General features: G+C 37.7%; 2 protein-coding genes across 2 annotated transcripts; both read right to left on the reverse strand.

The window, feature by feature from the left end:
* Positions 1 to 2,767: 2,767 nt before the first annotated feature.
* On the reverse strand, positions 2,768 to 6,066 carry LOC145776339 (uncharacterized). The gene is made up of 3 exons (XM_082587739.1): positions 5,815 to 6,066; positions 4,063 to 4,206; positions 2,768 to 3,186 (listed from the first exon to the last, which is right to left on the reverse strand). Exons 1-3 carry the CDS (start codon positions 5,993 to 5,995, stop codon positions 2,996 to 2,998), a joined length of 516 nt encoding a protein of 171 aa, XP_082443865.1. The 5' UTR covers positions 5,996 to 6,066; the 3' UTR covers positions 2,768 to 2,995.
* Positions 6,067 to 15,369: 9,303 nt separating this feature from the next.
* Positions 15,370 to 17,728, reverse strand: LOC145776204 (lens fiber membrane intrinsic protein-like). Its single transcript, XM_082587606.1, has 3 exons — positions 17,566 to 17,728; positions 16,706 to 16,855; positions 15,370 to 15,560 (listed from the first exon to the last, which is right to left on the reverse strand). The coding sequence occupies exons 1-3, from the start codon at positions 17,621 to 17,623 to the stop codon at positions 15,370 to 15,372; spliced, it is 399 nt and encodes a 132-aa protein (XP_082443732.1). The 5' UTR covers positions 17,624 to 17,728.
* Between the last annotated feature and the right edge of the window lie 1,800 nt (positions 17,729 to 19,528).

Raw genomic sequence — 19,528 nt, forward strand, 5'->3', positions numbered from 1 at the left:
TAGCCACCTGGCTGTCGAAATTGGGATGCAACACCGTACACCACTAAAAACTTGTCACTACGATACAAACTACTTAGATAAAGACGGAATTTTTGTCCAGCTGGCAAGCACTAAGCAAACAGTTAAATATGCGAACAACTTTCAAGCAACCATTTTACGAATGACCAGAATAGATTGCAATATCTCAAACTCACGTACGCAGTTACTGTGACGTCATAGTGAAACATTGTGAAGCAATTCTCAACAGGTTTGACACAAGTCTTACGAACGATGGTGCAATCTTGGCTCATTTTTTAGGAAAAATTCCATGACGTAATACGCTAAGATTCAGTAGACCTGAACGGTTTTATATGACGTTTGATGTGGTGAACCATTGTCGGGAACACAATTATGGTATTCCAATAACACATAGAAAAATGAATTTTTCTGACAAGAGGCTTCCTTCCTGAAATAGGCTACATAGTTTCGCTTTAAATGTCCCACACATGGAGGATATCTCAACCACAGTGCTTTAGCTATCCACGGTAGCCTACATAGAGTTTCATGTTTTTGTATCACCAATCAATGTTTGAGCATTGTAATTGCAATGAACAGTAATTTTAAATGATCTTTGATCTGATTTTTGAGAATTAATCTAATAATTTAACTTAATTTCTAAGGCCTTGTGGTCCGTTTGAAGCAACGAGAACAATTTCAACAAATGTAATTTTACAAATTAAAAGCAATTTTTATTGAATGATCTTTTCCTTGGTTCAAATTTAACACTAGACCTGTAGCCTACAGGTTATAGGAAGGGCAGACACAAGGTTATTTTGCACCCTAGGCAAGGTTCAATTTTTGCTCTCCCATTGGCTCAAAATTTTTCTGTAGCCTATGATGTGAACAGAAATATTTATCTAAATGCCTGGTGGACACTGGATATAGCCTCATTCAATAGCATGGATTTACTTCCTTCGCTGATTTAAAATAGTCATGCCAAATGATGATCAACAATACAATACCAATGGATGCAATCTAAGCTAGCCTATAAAATGGGGAGTTTTTATAGCAGTAGGCCTATATAATAACACTGTTTATATTAACATGCTGAAAAACGCTGCACCAACTAAATATGAATAAGGGTGGGCCCCATAGTGTAGCCTATCCACTAACTGGGGTTTCGGAAGCGGTAAATAGGGTCTTGCGGAATTTAAGCTACAATATCGAGCTTCTGTAGCATCATTTAGGCCAACATTTTTTTCCAAATAGCCAAAAAAACTAAACAAATTGATATGAGTGGCAGTGTTGTACGTTGACGCCGTCAACTTTTTGTTAACGCTGAGGCTAGCGCCGTTAGTTTATTTTTTAGTTGACAAAAACAGTGATGTAGGCTACGCGTATACAAAAAATATTGACGCCGTCAGCGTAAACGCAAACGTTCGAAAAACCATACGCCGTATGCGTCAACGTAACTTGCAAAAAAAATTGGCGGTGTCAGCGTCAGCGCATACACTAGCGTAAACTCATTTTGTTTGCTAGGTGCCAAACATTTACACGGTATAAACCACTAGAAACAAACAAGTTTTATTTTGAATTTTCACGATAAAACACAAGCATCTGAAAGTGTTCATCTGACATTTTGCTTCGTTTTGGTTTCAATATGTCTTTGCCCATTGAAATGTATGCAGTGAGCCATGCTCATATTAGGCCTACTTTCCTATTAGCCTACCTGCTTTATCACAATACAAGATTGGTGTTATAATAAAACAAGAATTTTTGTCCAGAGAAAAATAAAATATTTAAAAAATTTTCCTTCAAACATTTGTACATCTAGAATAGGAAGACTAATCTGTGACAAGTAAAAAAACAAGTAAGTTAATAGAGAAATGAAACATACAGTAACTTACAACGTAAAAAAACAATCAAAATAAAAACTTTAAATTTGTTATAACACAAATAATGGCAATCAGTGATAAAACATTGACAGCGACAGGAAGATTCTCAGAATTAACTCAAGAATACACAACACAATTTATAAGAAAAAGTTTTAAGTAGCATGAGCTCCACATTTGGCCGATGTGTTCATTGTTTATGCGCTTCTTCATTGATGTCACAAAAATCAGTGTTAGATTATGATAGCATTGGTTATAAGCCTATGGCGTGAAATGATTAGGTAGGTTCACACCCTAACACGTTACAAAATGAAACATCTTCGGATGAATGATTCTGCAAATGCGACAATGATAGTTTCCAGCATATAATAAGCTATAGCCTATAACCAAAGAGAGTAGGTTACCTTACGGTAGGCCTATGTCAGAAAATAAATCTGACTTGGGAAAATGTTCAAATTTCACCATTAACTTAGTCTAACTTAACTGGCCGTTAAAGGAATAAGAAAACGCATGTCTAGGAGCTTGGGGTCAAAGGGAAAATATTTAAATACACATTTTACCCTCTGTTACAACATCATTTGACAGAGTTTTTCTGTTGATTAAGGCTGAAAGTACTCTCAGGATGCGCTCTTTTCAGGATTTTTTTGAAAATATCCCAGAGGAGGCCCTCCAGACACATCTATGGGTGCTTCCCATTCGCTGACTTGTTGCTAGGCTCACTGACATGTGCAACAGTTCTTATTTGCCCTCCCTCTCCGAAATTTTGTGCTGGCTGCACCCATGCCTTGTAGGCCTGTAGTGCAATCACACCTTAAATCTGTTTACAAAGAACACAGTCCATTTTCAAAACAGAGTTTTCTAAGTTCAGATTTAATATCATAAATGCATTGAGGCGGTGCAGTAAGCAATTTTAAAAACGATAGCTGTAGATTTAAGATTGCGATTTAAAAGTTACGTAGCCTACATATGAGAAAATGTTGAGTACGGAAAAAGGTTCTGCAGATGTTACTGAAAAATCGAAAAATTATATTTCTTGTTTTAATGCGCTCAACGCAAATAAACAAAAGAGTAAAATGTACGCAAATTGGCAAAAACAGATCAATAAAAATATCAATATTAATAAACTATGTGCTGCTATCCCAGCGTCGAATTGTCATATATTTGTGGGAAAAGTAACCACAAACACTTGAGCATACAACCATTAAGCTTGCAACCCATCCCAGTATAAAGCCCACTCCATAGTATCCTCTGTCCGAACCAGGCGGTAGAAGAGTAGCACGAGTATAAACAATCATGCCAATTATGCCAAATGCTCCTATAAAAACATAAAATGGAGTAACAGTAACCAGTCATTTGATATCCATTGGTCGGTTTACTCTAAAAAAATTAAAAAACATGTTTTTGTCTAATCATTTTTGGTTGGTTGGTTTTGAATCTGTATCCTCGAACTGGCAAAGCCTTGATTGGTTATTCCTGGTAGTTTCGCATACTTGTAGAGGCTCTTGACGCGGGGCCGGTTACCGAGAATTGGCAGAGTGAAGTTTTCCGATTGTTGAAGTCTTGTTGCCGGGGAGTTATTCCATTCAATAGGTGCCGCTTAATAGAGAGCAGTCCTGAAATGCGTTGCTCAAGCGCACACCCCGAGAGTCGAACCAGCGCTGCGCGATTTTGAGCCTGGCGCGTAACCACTAAGCTATCGGGGCGGACAAATCCTGAAGATTTGGAAATCCTGAAGTAGCTAATTCAAGATTTACGAAGGTTTGGACTGATTGGGGAAAATTTTGAGCCTGAAATGTGTTTTTTTTTGGCCATTGCTCACATTAGTGCGGTCTGAGTGACTTTTAATGTGTAAATAGGCAACAAATTCCATTATGCATCGTAATACGATCTTGTTTGCGTTGTCCTTTGCCATACTGTAGCCTACGCAAAAACATAACATTTCTCGGCAGTGCTGAATAGAGTAAGCTACATATTTAACCCTTACCAGGTTCTTGCAATGAACTAAACTCGAAATTTGGGAATAAATTAGATTGTTTCGTTTATATGAAAATTTCGTCTATGATATCGAGCCTTTTTCTTCATCCATGTGAGGTGTCGATATAGATAAATTCTACCACTTAATTTATCTTTGAAAAAATATAAGTCTACAGGAGTATGTATGGCCTACTTTCAAATTTTTAGTTTGACTTACCTGCTATAAAATAAAAGCACGAAGCCAAAACTAAAGTTTTTGAATGATGCTTGCATTGAGAATAAACAAGACACCCACAAGCAGTCAGAATCATTATTGCTGACATGATTGAAAATGCTCTGACTGCAAGTACCCATGAACTTTCTGTTAAAAATGATAAGTCTTTATAAATAAGTTACAAAAAGCGACAGAACAAACAATAGGCTACATATGGCCTATCTTTTATTTTACGCCTATTGTAACAGCACCGCCGAAGTACCGTAAGGTACAGCAAACCTGGAGATGCACCACATCATATAGCCAGTGGCGTAGCCAAGGGGGGGGGGGGGGGGGGGGGGGGGTTTGGGGGTTGCAACCCTCCCTTTGGCATGCGTGTGACGTCACGATATTGAGAATGATGCTTTCAGTCTAAAAAAAATTGCCTAATTTTATACAAAACTGCATGAAAAGAGCGAGTTTTGCCAATACCAAACATTCAAACAGGAATTAGCAACAAGAAAACATAGAGACTTAGCTTTATTTCCGAAAAATGCCGAAGAAAACATGATCTTATTCTGTTGCTATGCCACCGGACAGCACCATTTTACAGGAATATTCATACCCACATTTTTGTTGAAAATGCTCTCAGAATGCACCAAATTCAAAGTAAATTTTTAAAATTTTCTGGGGGAGGCCCCCCAGACTCCCCGCCGCTGGGTCGTCAAAACCCCCCCCTTTCAAAATTCCTGGCTACGCTACTGCATATAGCAGTAAACAGCTGAAGGCCATACATTCATCGGATCAGCTGCTCCAAATACTGGTATGCTCTTAAATATTTTGACGACACAGCTGGGTGCTTTTGAATGTCCACAACGTCGCCCTTTCGAATATTCTTTTCGTTGGTCAGCTTTATTTATTTAACTCAGCTTTGAATGGCGCAACAGATAATGCGTTGGCTTTCCAATTATGCAAACCTGGTTGACTCCCGTCTTAAGCTGGTTGTTAAAAACACGTCTCACCTCTAGCTGGGGTGTAATAAATTGAGTGGGCATAATTTCTAAAGGAAAGGTGGCCGAGAGAAAGGAACTAGCCACCCTATACACTCTTTTGTGCCGAAGGCTTAGTATAGCCTACAATGAGAACCTTATCTTCTCATACCCGACACATGAATCAAGTATGGGACCACCTTTTACCTTTATGTATTGCCCAGTTTCTGATCAGAATCTAAATTCTTGCAGGCCAAGCAGTGGTTGCAGCCTTGGCAGCGTCTTTATCGCGGAAAATTGTAACTGCACTAAGCTTTTCCTTGTAAAACGTGATTCTTTAAAGCAATAAAGTGAATGTCGAATATAATCGATTGTAAGTTGATAGTAAAATTATGAAAACCAGAAGATACGACAAGAGTAGCAAGTCAACATCTCTAGCAGAGGCCATTAATGCAATAAAGCGGTAATACCTTTACAGGCTTACCTCATTTGTGAAGTAGTAAACTGCTCTAAACTGACTATATTTTACTGTAAATAACACATTGCTTAAAACGTTGGTAAGTTATTTTTGCTTCGATAAGAATCGGTTTGGATAAAAAACGGCGTTTACAAACTTTTATGCATTTTCTTGTGTTTTAATTTACAAGATACTGTATAAAGTGGGCTATAGACTACACTACACATAATTTCGAGAGTATAGGTGTAAATCTACCTCTACAATAACATGCATGTCCACAAAATGAACATACCAACATACTTAGTTAATTGTTGCAATTGAGGTTTTTACCGAATATTGGCAGGCATGCTGTTCCATTGCGAGGGCACTTGTACCATAAACCGGAGAGGGTCGTCGTAGACACTATCCAACTGGAATGAGTAGTTGAGGCGATTGACAAACTTAAGGCCGTCCAACCGAACACACCAACAAAGACTCCAAATATAATCGAAATGTTCTGGTCAGATAGCATGATTCAGAAAGTTTGTCAATGTACTTTAACTTGTAAACTAGATCACAAAATTTATTGACAAATATCCTTAATGGGCCTATGTTTGAATGAAGATAGAAATATATGTTGAAACTAAAGTGTAGTCTCACAATAATACCCAATATTTGACAACTTCAACACACAATTGTTGAAAACACAGGCGTAGCCTACTTTTCATAGCCTATAAGTCAGCCTATATGCCTACATCGTTTTTCTACGAGTAGGCTAGGTTACCAGATCATGTAGTTTATTCATGTATTTGTTTAACGATATGTCTGTTTTCATCTTTTGTCATGGAGGTATTAAAAATAACACAACCTTTCTTATCGGGGCTGTTTGGAACAGAATCTCTAAATTTAAAAGACTTTGTGTTAATTTTATAAAACATCCTTTCTTTATTTTGGTTTATTTCTGATCGCTTTATCTTAAAAGCAAGTAGAATTTGCTAGTTTGTCCTTCTGTAGGTTTTCACCCAGCTAACAAAATCACTTTGAGACCACATGAGCAGGCTACACAGTACACAGTTACAACAGTGGCAACTAAATGGTCTGTAGGTTCATGTTGCTCTATCCCAAAGAAATTCGCACTAACGTTGCTCTGCCTTACTTACGTTGCCCGCTTACTTCGACATTAAATGGTTTTAAAAGTGGTATCGACGTGACAAAATCATTTCGTTGGCTTACTAAAATCTTGAATAGCGCAGCGGGAACGTTCCTGTGACGTAATTAGTATTTTATAGCCAGCTTGTGCAAACGTGCTGTCTTTGTTGGGCATTTTACTGCTTTCCCAGCTAGCAAAACAGACTAATTCTACATTGAATTTTACGTGAGCGAACGTTGAGCGCATGCAATAAGGTCTAATTTTGCTAATGGCTTTGTGTAATCTAACTGTTGCCTGCAAAGATACAGCACAAAACACTTTGTTTTACAAATCCCTATTGCATTGATGGTTTGATTCAGATATTAGAATTAGAGCAATCGAAGAAGAGACTGCTTTGTGAAAGCTAAGCCATCGGAAGAAACACTGCCGGACCCACAGTACTGTAGCACTTCATTTATGAAACCAATTCTGAACCTTTGCCTTTTGTTTCGAAAAACTTAGCATAATAGTTCATGCCAGGTAGGCTACAAGAGGTACCCGGTCATTTGGTCGACAGGACGTTTGGTCGACAGACATTTGGTCGACAGGACGTTGGGTCGACAGAACGATTCATTTTAGGGTTCATGTTAGCTCAATTGGTTAGCGCGTCACTTCTGGAACGAAGAAGCTTCAAGATCAAGCGGCGCTGGTTCGACTCTCGGGGTGTGCGCTTGAGCAACGCACGTTAAGGACTGCTCTCCATTCAGCGGCATCTAATGGATGGAATAATTCCCCGGCAACAAGACTTCAACAATCGGAAACTTCACTCTGTCAATCTCGGTGACCGGGCCTGCGTCAGTGATTCAAAGCCTCTACAAGTATGCGAAACTGCCAGGATTAAGCTCTGCAAGAAGCTTTCCCAGTCCGAGGATAAAGATTCAATCAATCAATCAAACTAATCTTAACCCTAACCTAACTCTAACCCTAACCCTAAAATGAATCGTTTTGTCGACCTAACGTCCTGTCGACCAAATATCTTGTCGACCAAACGTCCTGTCGACCAAATGTCTTGTCGACCAAACGTCCTGTCGACCAAACGACCGTACACCGCTGCAAGACATGGGCAAGCAGTGAAGTTACATTAAAATTTAAAATATTTTATTCACTATTTGAAACTTCTGAACGGTGTTGAATCTATGCTAAATCTTTTTGCTTGGGCTATCACAGTATTTCATATTAGTCTCGAGTAGGCAGCATCGTACGATTTGCCCTCTATGTTTTTCTAAACCTCTGCTACTGAACCGAACTGTCGATATACTACGAGCCTGTTTTAAAGCTTTGGTCCTGATGTGGTGACGTCATTTGGTAGGAATTGCGAGCACGTCACTTTTCCCTTAATTTTAATGTTCAACGTTTTATGCTGATACTGCAGACGGCGGCAGTGCTTGTGAACTCGTACGCAGTGCAAGCATTTTCAAGTCAGCCTCAGATTGTTTTCAGCTGTGCTCGAACTGCATTTTATTTGTAGCCTAACTGAATAGCCTACCTTTTGCACAGAATTTACTTGTTACTTAGACAACTAGCTGACTAATTTATTATTATTAACCACGTCAATAAACAGGTTAGGATTTTGGAAATAAGCTATTAATGATACGTTTTTCAACTTCATAGACTGGGAAGATTACTTTTAGAATTTGTATCATTTCTAGTCATTTTGCTTTTGTATTCAACTCTTCAATATAAATCAGCTTTCAGGGAAATGAACTCTTTCAAACCATAATACCAGGCTGACCGCCATTGCTTGTAATTCAGCGAAAGCTCCTGTTCGTGCCACTACGCAATAAGTTGTTCACCTGCAATGCCTTTCAACCATTTTTGTGAAAACAGACTTTTTATTGAATGAAGCATAGTTCTTTTTTGCGAAGTGTAGTCCACTGTAGAGGCACAGAAAAAATCTAATTCTTAATGAATAAAATAATTTAGTCAGTTTTTTTTGTAGTAACATATATGAGCAGTAAGCAACTAAGCATATCACAACTGTTCTGTCACAGCGCACGACTAAACTCACGAATCGAGATGTAGATCGTTTTGTTCAATGCGGGCTAGTCCCCGAGGCAGGTGACGTCAAACTAAGCTGCTTGTAGCTGTGCGATGACGTCATGGGTATGCACGCTTTTTATGACTTTTTATAGCATTGCGGAATTTAATTTGCATCAGCGTTGTTAAACTAACTGAATTGCCACTCTACGTTTTAAGAACGTTCAACTGTATCGTTGTTTGCATTGTTTGATAATTTCATACAGGTAAATAAAATTAGATGGCTGCCAAGGCTGTTCGAATAAAAACATTTTGAAATATTTTACTTCGTTGTAACGCAAATAAATTTATTTATTGGTTTTGCTTTCCTTTTCGTGGTGAATTCTGAAAAATCGTGGAAGTTTTTAGCTCGGACTGAGAAACTTTTATGAGAACTTAGCAGCTTTATACACTTGCAGCGGCTTTGAACCACTGACACTGGCCCGGTCACAGAATGACATGTCATTAAAAAAGAGAATGACAGTGACATGTCATGAGAATCACTTGCCTAGGCTACTGCGGTGTTTGATGATAAGGAAGTTCGACTCTAGTACGTTTTAAAGCGAAACTCAGGTGATTCTGAAGTATATGACAAGTTTTTACTTGTGGGGCAGCAGTTCAGGCAACATTTCTCAACTGCTTTATCCAGTGCACTGTTTCAGCATTGGAGTCCATTAGGTCCACATGTCCTGTAGGGGAGACCGGGGCTAAAAGTAACAGGGGTAAGTTGGAACACTATCATTTTCTCCCCAACTAAACAGAAAAATATATTTTTCTATAGCGCCCTCTATCAAGTGTATTGTAGCTAAGTTACAGATAAACCCTCGTTTCAATATCTCTCCGTACAGTTGAGTTATAACGAAAAGCATTTTTTGCCTACTGAAAGTAAAATTTTAGAAAAATAAACTTGTAGTTACTACGACAAAAAAAAGTAAGCTAGAGAGCTGGTCTTTTTTTTTTTTGATATAACCATTTACTTCGATATTTAAAAAATTAAAGTTGACCAAAAATATGTGGCATTTTATTGGTGAAATATCGAACAGTTTATGGCTTACTGCTATTGGGGCAAGATGTAACAAGAGCTGTGTTATGTTCTTTGGCAGTAAATGTACTAGATTACTTGGTAACTGTTACAATTATGCGTAATTATATAGCAAGGGCAACAAGCTTTAATAAACACAATGTTCAGTTGTATTTCAACAAACTTGGTGAAGTTTTGAATCGTTACAAATTTAAAGCCTCTGACATTTGGAATTTGGATGAGACAGGGGTCACAACTGTGCAAAAGCCCGGTAAAGTTGTGGCTCGAAAAGGCAGCAGACAAGTTGGTACTATTACTTCAAGGAAAAGGGGAGAATTGGTGACTGTTTGTCAAGCAGTTAATGCCACCGGCAATAATGTGCCGCCAATATTGATTTTTCCTAGAAAAATGTATAGGGACTGGTTAATCGTGGGGGACCACTTGGCTGCATTGGTGTAGCAAATGGTTCAGGATGGATGCGGAAAGCTCAATTCTTGGAGTTTATGCATCACTTTATTAAGCATGTGCGACCCAGTAAAGAAACCCCTGTTTTGCTACTGCTAGACAACTATTCTGCACATTTGTCTATTTCTGTACTGAACTTAGCCAAAGAAAATGGGCTTGTGTTTCTGTCTTTTCCTTTGCACACTACCCATAAACTCCAGCCTCTGGATGTTTCAGTTGATGGGCCTCTTAAGAAATATCTTGCTAGTGCACAGGATAATTCGATAAAAAATCATCCTGGTGAAGTAACGTCAATTTATCATCTGCCAGCCATTCTTAATGAGTCAACACCCCAATCAATATCATGAATGGGTTTAAGAAAACTGGCATTATGCCTTTTAATCCAAATATCTTTGAAGATCATGGGTTTGCTCCTGCTTCTGTTACTGATAGAGATGACCCTATCCATGGCAATGCTGCCCCTGCTCTACCTATCATCACAGATGAAAATACTTCCACTGAGACAACAAGTCATGAACAATCCTATATCACTCCAAGTAAGGATGTTTCTACTAATCAACCTTCAGTTGCAACACTTTCTACCTCTTTTCGTTCAAGTGAAACACCAAGTCCTTCTGTTTCTTTGAGTGCTGGTTCAGCAGTGTTTTCTCCTATCCAAGTAATGGGAGGACTGCCTAAGGCTGTACCTAGAAAAGTTGGGGCAAAGAAACGCAAAACTAAGCAGTCTGCAATCTTGACAGACACACCAGCAAAAGAGAAGCTTGAAGAAGAGCAACATGCTTCCAAATTCAAGCACACAAAGAAGCGAAAGCTTACTTTTGAAAAGAAAAAGAAACAAGGCTGCTCGAAGAAAACCGAATGGTATTGTTTGGTGTGCTCCGAAGCGTATTCGAACAGTAGACCGGGAGAAAACTGGGTCAGGTGCGAAAAGTGCCATGGTTGGTCGCATTCTCAATGTACCGAGGGATTGCCAAAGTATTATTGTCACCTTTGTGAGGAGTAAAGGAAAAATGTGAATTTTTGAAATGCCTATTATATTGTGTGCAGTTTTGCTTCAGTGTGTACTTTTTGGTGAACATTTTCTGACCTTGAGGAGTGAATAAACCTTTCTTGAGCAAAAGTGAATGTTCAGTAAAGTGTTTGCTATTTATTAGCAGCAAAAATATTCTGTTACAACTTTCCCCTGCCTGTATTACAACTTGCCCCAGATCCGGGGCAAGTTGTAACGCCCGATTGAAATTTTTCTAGGCCAATTTTCTCAAAATCCTAGATATCACAGGGCTTTAGGTGGAACAATATGCGTAAATAGTCTACCTACACAACTAATCTCCAAAAAATTCGCTCAGACTTGTTTTTACAAACATATAATAAATAATTTAAAAATGTTACAACTAGCCCCGGTCTCCCCTACAGGTATGCAGGAAAATTGCACAATGATGTGCTGTGCTGTTTGCCACAAGCGTAGGATGAAGAGTCACACAAACCCCAGTGAAACATATTGTGCTTGAAACGACCAACACCAGTACGGAGGCGATTTAAAGTTACCCATTTTTTTCTTTCCACTTCATGATTGCCCAAAAATTGATAAACCACTACACGAACGTTATCCCAAGCTTTCCTCTCTGTTCTCATGTTAATTTTTAAATAGATGTTATCAATTACAATTATCACGGGATGCTGTGACTGTTGTCGACAACTTTATTGAAATAAAAGAATAAAAATAATTGAAATAGAAGAAAATCGTCTAGATAAAACAAGAGATAAATCTATGAATTCATCTGTTTATCAATTAATTTTCAGTTTTCATTCAGATTGTAATGTTACTCTAAATCGAAAAATATCAATTAACCTGACATAAAATATCAAATTCGAAACACAAGTAGCCTAAAAGCGGCTTAACTCATACTCCAGATCAAGATAATTTATTTTCCAGACAACAAATGAGTCGTTTTTTTCGTGCGCGGACATTTTGCCGAAAGACATTTTGCCGAAACCCATTTTGCCGAAAGACATTTTGCCGAAAGGACATTATGCTGAAGGACATTTTGCCGAATGGACAAATTGCCTAAAGGACTAATTGCCGAACGGACTAATTGCCGAATGGACAAATTGCCAAAACAATTTGGAAAAAAATTACTTTGAAGTGACACAAAGTCTCGTTACTATGCAAGCAGTGCTTTTGAAATAGAATCACTTGGCTACTTTTTTTTTGCCTAAGAATTACTTTGAAGCAACACCAAGTCTTGTTACTATGCAAGCAGTGCCTTTGAACTGGTAATTATTTTGAAGTGACACCAAGTCGCAAGTCTCATTGCTATGCAAGCAATGCCTTTGAACTGATAATTATTTTGAAGTGACACCAAGTCTCGTTACCATGCAAGCAGTGGCTTTGAAATACTGTAGTAATTACTTTGCTACTGTTGTTTGCCTAAAAATTGCTTTATATACAGTATCCACAGTTTTTGGAAATCAGTATTAGTTTGAAGTGACACCAAGTCTCATCTATAAGTATAGGCTATAGGCTATGCAGTCTCCACAGGTTTTGGAGATCAGTATTAGACGTTCGCTTACACATATAACACTTCTGTCGGATACTTACGCGCTGTCGCACATAATTTGTGAGTGAAATCTGTTTGTGAATGACATTTATGTGTTATTAGGTTATGATAATACATAAAATGCATTTGTATAATTTCGGCAATTTGTCCATTCGGCATTTAGTCCTTTCGGCAATTAGTCCTTTCGGCAAAATGAGTTTCGGCAAAATGTCCATTCGGCAAAATGTCTTTCGGCAAAATGGGTTTCGGCAAAATGGGTTTCGGCAAAATGTCTTTCGGCAAAATGTCTTTCGGCAAAATGTCTTTCGGCAAAATGTCTTTCGGCAAAATGTCCGGGTACCGTTTTTTTACGTTGATTCAACGTCTGACGATTGAATCAATGTAAAAAACGACTGATTTGCTGTCTAGGTTAGTAGCCTAGCCCTACAAGGATTTGACATTGATTTGACGGTTATAGGCAAATTGTTCATAACCAATTGTTCGTAAAGCAATTCTTCGTAAACAGTTTTTCGTTAAACAATTGTTCGTAAACTGTTGTTCGTAAAATGAAATCCGTAAAACAATTCTTCGTAAAGCGTTTCTTCGTATACATCAAATTTCAACTGCATGCACGAAAAAATGCTTTAGGAAGAGTTGTTTTACGAAGAATTAAGTTTACGAAGAATTGCTTTACGAACAATTGCTTACGAAGAATTGCTTTACGAACAATTGCTTACGAAAAATTTGTCGGACACCGATTTGACACGCTCTCAAATTTTTTGAAACAATGTGTTCGTGTCATACTTGTACTGTATATCGAAATTCGTGGTCGCCATTCAACTCGTGCGTAGAACAAAATATCGAACAAGGCTACATTCAGATTGCATTGATTGTAATCTGTCATCTGGTAACAAAATATATTTACTGTGTAGCTTATATACGCAGAGCTGCAGATACATCATTTCAAAACTAATTGCCAATTTACATTTAAAGATAGCGTAGTAGACTACCTTTTGATAATCCTACCTTTAACAGGTTGGAGATGCTGATGATTATTGTTGGTTATTTAAATGTCGTTATCGATAAACTCAAATGCTAATATCGGTTTTAACATAGCCTACATTTTCAATGAGAATGTTTGATATTTTAAAGTAGAATTCAAAACAAATAAACTTATTTTCGAGCAAGTTAGTTCAGGGTTATAGCCTACACTCAACTGACTCGTGCAAAAATAAATTTATTTCTATTACAAGAGATGTGACAGTATCGTTGATATCAAGCATTGTTGTGAGGTTGACAACTTGACATCTGTCAGAAGACATTCTTTTCCGTTTAAAACGTTTCTTTTTTTTTTAGTATCGCTTGTCACTAATAGCCTACAAGCAATGCATTTAGCCCACCTGCTAACCAGACTACAAATAGGCCAAGTTTGAAACATCAACGTTTATTTAAAACAATGAAAACTATTAATACTACAAAAAAGTGCTCAATGCTAAGCAAAAAGCAAAGCAGAGCGAATTAAATCAGATATAGTTATTACTATCTGAATCCTTAACAGTTTCACCTAAAAGAGGATCATCAGAAGGTCCTTATTCAAATAGGATCTTGATTCTTGATAGATTCTATTTGAATAAGGACCTTCTGATGATCCTTTTTTAGGTGAAACAGGCTGTTAGGGATTCCGATAGTAATAACTATATTTGATTCAACGTTTATTTGGATACATTCAGAAAATAATTTTTGTCAAACAACATCCTGATGTTTTTACTACATTATAGCAGGTACCGGTAGTTGATTAATTTTGAGAAACTCATCGGATTTTAACAACCTGTTTGGAAGCTTAATCCAGGCAGTTTCGCAGTAATCATTGATGCATGACCGGTTAGCAAGATAGACAGAGAGTTTTCAGCTCGTTGAAATCTCGTCGGTTGCAATTATTCCATCCGCAAGGTGTCGCTAAATGGATGCATGACGTAGAAGGGTGTTGTTCCGGCATACACCGCGAGACTGTTTTCTGAAATTGATGTTCTTTCGTACCGTACAATAGCGTTCAGTCGTGTGCGCTATCGGGAGTCCACCATTATGACAATTAGCAGTCATTTAATTAACTCACAAACGATTGAATATTATTGAGGTCATCTGGTAGAGCAAGAACGTGGTCGTGGACTTTGCATTGAAAATAGTTGTTTGAGCTGCAATCTGCATAGTTGTAACCCAGGTAGCAAATTAGTCGTTTTTTACATTGATTCAACGTCTGCAGATGTTGAATCAATGTAAAAAACGACTGATTTGCTGTCTGGGATGACACTCCGCGTTGATGAAGTTGTAACAACATCGCTGTAAAAAAGGGTTGCAGTAATTGAAACAAGAAAAAAATATTGTTTGATTCGGGCTGAAAGGAAGTATTAGCTCGATTTCGGTTCACGCATATTGTACTTAAATATCACATGTTTTAAATGTTAACATAATGCATGTAGTTAGCAGTTAAGTAGTCACCAAATATAATTGGTTCAACCAGCCAACGAATACCGTTTATGTTCAGCAATATCTATTATAACTATTATTGTAAAACATAAAATTAATGTTTAAATTAATCCAATTACCAATGTTGTATTTAAGTATACGAAATTAGAAAATAAGAAAAAAAAAGCGATTGAAATAAGACATTTGAAGCTCTTTCAAACAACTTCATGAGTATCACAGTAGTCCATATTTTTGTAAGACAGAAAACCAAAGAATCCAGCACACATTGACGACAGACATCCCACCCAGCCCATTATGAAACCTGCTCCATAATATATCAACACCGTGTCTGGAGATATGTTTGATTGCGATGTGTACACGGCCATGCCGACTATGCCAAAGATCCCTGCAACACAACAGCAACGTTAGGCTACATGACGTTCTGTATTTCCAACCTTCTGTATTTCCAACCTTATTGGGATTGTTACAACTTCCTGACAGAAAATCAGTCCTTTTTCATCGATTTTACGGTTACAGCAGTTGCCGGACTTGAATCAATGTAAAAAGCAACCAATATGGCGCCTGGTCATACGAATTTTATATTGTTTCCTATTTTTTATTTGCTTATTAGGGGTTTTCAACTTTTTTTGCACCGCGACCCTCTAACAGCAATCAACGTAACCTGGTGACCCCCTATCATAAAAATATTCAACAAAAGCATATTTAATGCAAAATTTAATTAAATTTGGTTCATGCCGATACAAAATATATTTGAGACAAAAACACAGTTTTTAATCTTTTCTGACAAAAAAGAATTGAAAACGATGCACTGGATTTTCAGGCCTCTGCGATCCCCCGAAAAACGGCTCGCGACCGCCACAGTGGTCGCGACACCCAGGTTGAAAACCACTAAGTATTAATAATTTAATAACTAATATCAGTCGACACTTAAAATGCTGGCATCAACAGTAAAGATGTCTATGCATGCCGTCCTTGTTTGTACATTAGCCTACTACTTGTGTAATCGATATTGCAATGCACTGGTTTCAAAAAGTTATCTGATTTGTCGTCTTCTTTTTCTTTGTGTCAAAATCTTCTTTTTTTTTGTTAAGTGTTAAAGATGAGAAGACATCAATTATTATTTTTGAATTAATTTGTATTTGCTTAGCAATTGCAAAAGCTACCCAAATACAAACTGTTGAGAAAAATCCAATAATAAGCTCATAGAAGGTCCAGACTTCAAAATTACTCTTGGTATCTACCAAAGAAATTTTGTGGGATATTGGCTAAATTACCAATTTGCCAGAACATGTCAGGTTGCAAGAACAGTTATCTTTACTTTGATTGGAAATCAATTCCAAAGGAAGTGATTTTATGAAAAAGGTTTACGTACAGTCTACAGCTACATTAACAATATCCAAAGTAGGTTTTTGCATCTGACTATACCATTTAACAGTTTTTACTGACGTTGTTAAAACGGTTTCCCGAGACCACAACAATGACAATATTTCCACAATATTCTAAGTGCGCCATCTATTTATTGCAGCTTACCTGCAAGAAAGTACAAAACTGAGCATACTCGTTTAGTTGGTTTGTGATTTCTGCATTGGGAGTAAACAAGCACACAGCTTGCAATGAAAATGGTGCTAGCAGACATGATTGAAAAAGCTCGCACTGCCATCAGCCATGAAGGGATAGTTTCTAAATAGACAAAAAAAAGAAGTGAATTGTATTTAAAGTGCAACAAGTTTTTTTTCATGTTGTTACATTATACACTTGTTGTCCTCCCGGATAGTTCAGTTGGTTAGCGCGTGATTTCTGGAATGAAGAAGCTTCAAGATCAAGACGCGCTGGCTCGATTTTCTGGGTGTGCGCTTGAGCAACGCACGTTAAGGACTGCTCTCCATGCAGCGGCATCTAATGGATGGAATAATTCCCTGGCAACAAGACTTCAACAATCGGAAACTTCACTCTGTCAATCTCGGTGACCGGGTCTACGTCAGTGATTCAAAGCTTCTACAAGTATGCGAAACTGCCAGAATTAAGCTCTGCAAGAAGCTTTCCCAGTCCGAGGATAAAGATTCAATCAATCATCAATAAAATAATCAATCCATCATCACAATATCACAATCGTTTTAAAGAAAAGCATCATTTGCATGTTTTTACTGCTTACGAAGTTACAATAACCTACAGCATGCTATAAACTAGGCCTGATGTTGCCTAACACGATTTTCAGGATATTTTTATTTGACAACAGCTTTCGAAAAGGTATAAAGTATCATTAACCTACTCAATGATAACTTAAACGTTGCATTTCTAAAAGTTTTAAAATTGTTTTTAAGGTATAATTTAACGTTTATTTTAAATATTTGTAGTTGTACAGACGAAAAGTTGAGCATGCAAATGCTTACCTTCAAGAATAGCGAAACAACCTCCCACGCTGCGGCTGCATAAGTTCCACAACCCCATAGTGAATGAACTCACTACCCAACTGTTGTTGGATATTGAAGAAATAGTTACTCCCAGGCCACCCCAGCCAAAAAACGATGTAAAAAAATTAAAGACAGCATTCAAAACACGTTTTGAAGGCATTTCTCAAAACCTAAGAGGTTCTTTCTAATAAAACAAACTTGATCTCAAACAAAATATCTAAAGATACAGAACAGTTAACAAATGATAATCCATGAGGCCTCTGAAAGACCCAAGCTCAATATTCAATGAAAAATAGACTAGTTATTCTATTTTTAATAGTTTAATGTGGATATGATATAGTTTTCTACTGCCTACTTAGACCTAAGGTCCTTGGTTCCGACATTTTTATGGCTTTGTTGGAATAGCCCTTGTTTGTTTGTTTTTTCATATCTTTACCCTGCATTGCAGGAAAGCGGACTTGAGCGCTATGCATCGGTGTACGCCTTCCGACGTACACCTGACCCACGCTGCAGCCGACTGCAATGTCTGTTTCCGGTTGTCTACTCCACTTATGACTTAAATTTGGTACTACCCATTACTCGAAATCGATCACTGGATAGAGGCAATTATCGTAAAGTTTCTTGTCCAGAGAAACAACAGCAAGTGCTGGTGGCTGGAGTCGTACATGCAGGCTCTCGACTGCGAGCCCAACGCGCTAACCACTCGGCCATCGCTGCCCTATTGAACATTTCTACTGAAGAAGTTTTTTTCTCAACCACAGCATAAAATAAATGACATTGGTTTTCTTTAGAATAGGCTACTCGTTAGGCCTATTTTTTAAGACTTTGGATAACTTCAACTTCTGAAACGGCTACCCCTACAGAGTAACATCTCATTGGTTTACGCGTATGGCAATTGGAAACTAAGTTTTTGTAAATGCTTTAATTGGCTAACCCTCTCGCCAGAGGATGAAAGCAATTCTTTTGACAATTGAGGGAAATAGGCCTACTGGAGTTCATTTTTCTTTTCAGCAGAAATTTCAAGTTGCGTAGCACTATAGTTTATAAGTTTATCCATGGTCCATCATAAATCTGTTTTTAGCTGAAGGCTTACTCGTCGCATCACTGCATTAACTGCTAGCAATGTTAATAAAACGTTTTCTTCTTCTGCGCTTTTATCTGCCACATTGATGTTTTCATGTAACGAGGGTAAGTAAAGTAACTTTTATTCATGTGGAAAGGACCACCATTAATAGTTACATCAAGTTAAGGCTAGACCTAAGTTAACTCTTAAACTAGAACAGCCTGGGGTGAAGACACAGAAGTGAGGATGAATCAATTAGTTCAAGGTATTGGTTTTTCAAAAGGTATTGGTATAAATTTAACGAAGCAGCGGTGCCACTAGCTACGACTGCTACGTATCACTTTTTTAAAGGTGTGATTTGGGCACTGCAGGAATTTGAGCACTGTCGTCCGAAGAGCTTGCTGAAAATCTTCTTCATGACTTAATCTGAGCTTGGTTCATTCAACTTGGACACTTCACTTTCTTCAATTAAGTGTCATGATTCTGCCAGGTACCACAAAACACCAACGTTTTTCAATAAAACATGCCAGCGAAATTGTATTTGCTAACGATATTCTACACTTTACTATCCTGTAATGATTTGATACTCTTCTGCTTTTAGCTCTGCTTTCTTGTTCTGACATATGGTGGCATACTTCATTTGAGAAGAACTTTTATAAGCTGATTTCTACAGGATCTGTCAACTCTGCAAACACCGAGTTACGCAATCACTTTTTATTGAGAGATGAATGTCTTTGTTATATCCAGTCACTCCTTCCTAAATCCACAAACACCTATCCTATCTGATTTGTATTAATATAAAGAAGCCTTTTATTTCTAATGTTAGCTTTGTCTATCGAGAAATGACTAAAAAGTATTTCCTGACAAAAATAGAATCAA

This window comes from Aplidium turbinatum, chromosome 8 (assembly GCF_918807975.1).
Source record: "Aplidium turbinatum chromosome 8, kaAplTurb1.1, whole genome shotgun sequence".
Classification (NCBI taxonomy): Eukaryota; Metazoa; Chordata; class Ascidiacea; order Aplousobranchia; family Polyclinidae; genus Aplidium; species Aplidium turbinatum.

What these genes read in the sequence shown, in the direction of transcription:
- LOC145776339 (XM_082587739.1), bottom strand. Translation starts at nt 5,995, where the DNA reads ATGCTATCTGACCAGAACATTTCGATTATATTTGGAGTCTTTGTTGGT. An exon ending in AGCATGCCTGCCAATATTCG is followed by an intron (nt 4,207 to 5,814) that starts GTAAAAACCTCA and finishes CATTTTTAACAG; the next exon opens with AAAGTTCATGGGTACTTGCA. An exon ending in GTGCTTTTATTTTATAGCAG is followed by an intron (nt 3,187 to 4,062) that starts GTAAGTCAAACT and finishes ATGTTTTTATAG; the next exon opens with GAGCATTTGGCATAATTGGC.
- LOC145776204 (XM_082587606.1), bottom strand. Translation starts at nt 17,623, where the DNA reads ATGGGGTTGTGGAACTTATGCAGCCGCAGCGTGGGAGGTTGTTTCGCT. An exon ending in TTGTTTCGCTATTCTTGAAG is followed by an intron (nt 16,856 to 17,565) that starts GTAAGCATTTGC and finishes TTGTCTATTTAG; the next exon opens with AAACTATCCCTTCATGGCTG. An exon ending in AGTTTTGTACTTTCTTGCAG is followed by an intron (nt 15,561 to 16,705) that starts GTAAGCTGCAAT and finishes GTTGTGTTGCAG; the next exon opens with GGATCTTTGGCATAGTCGGC.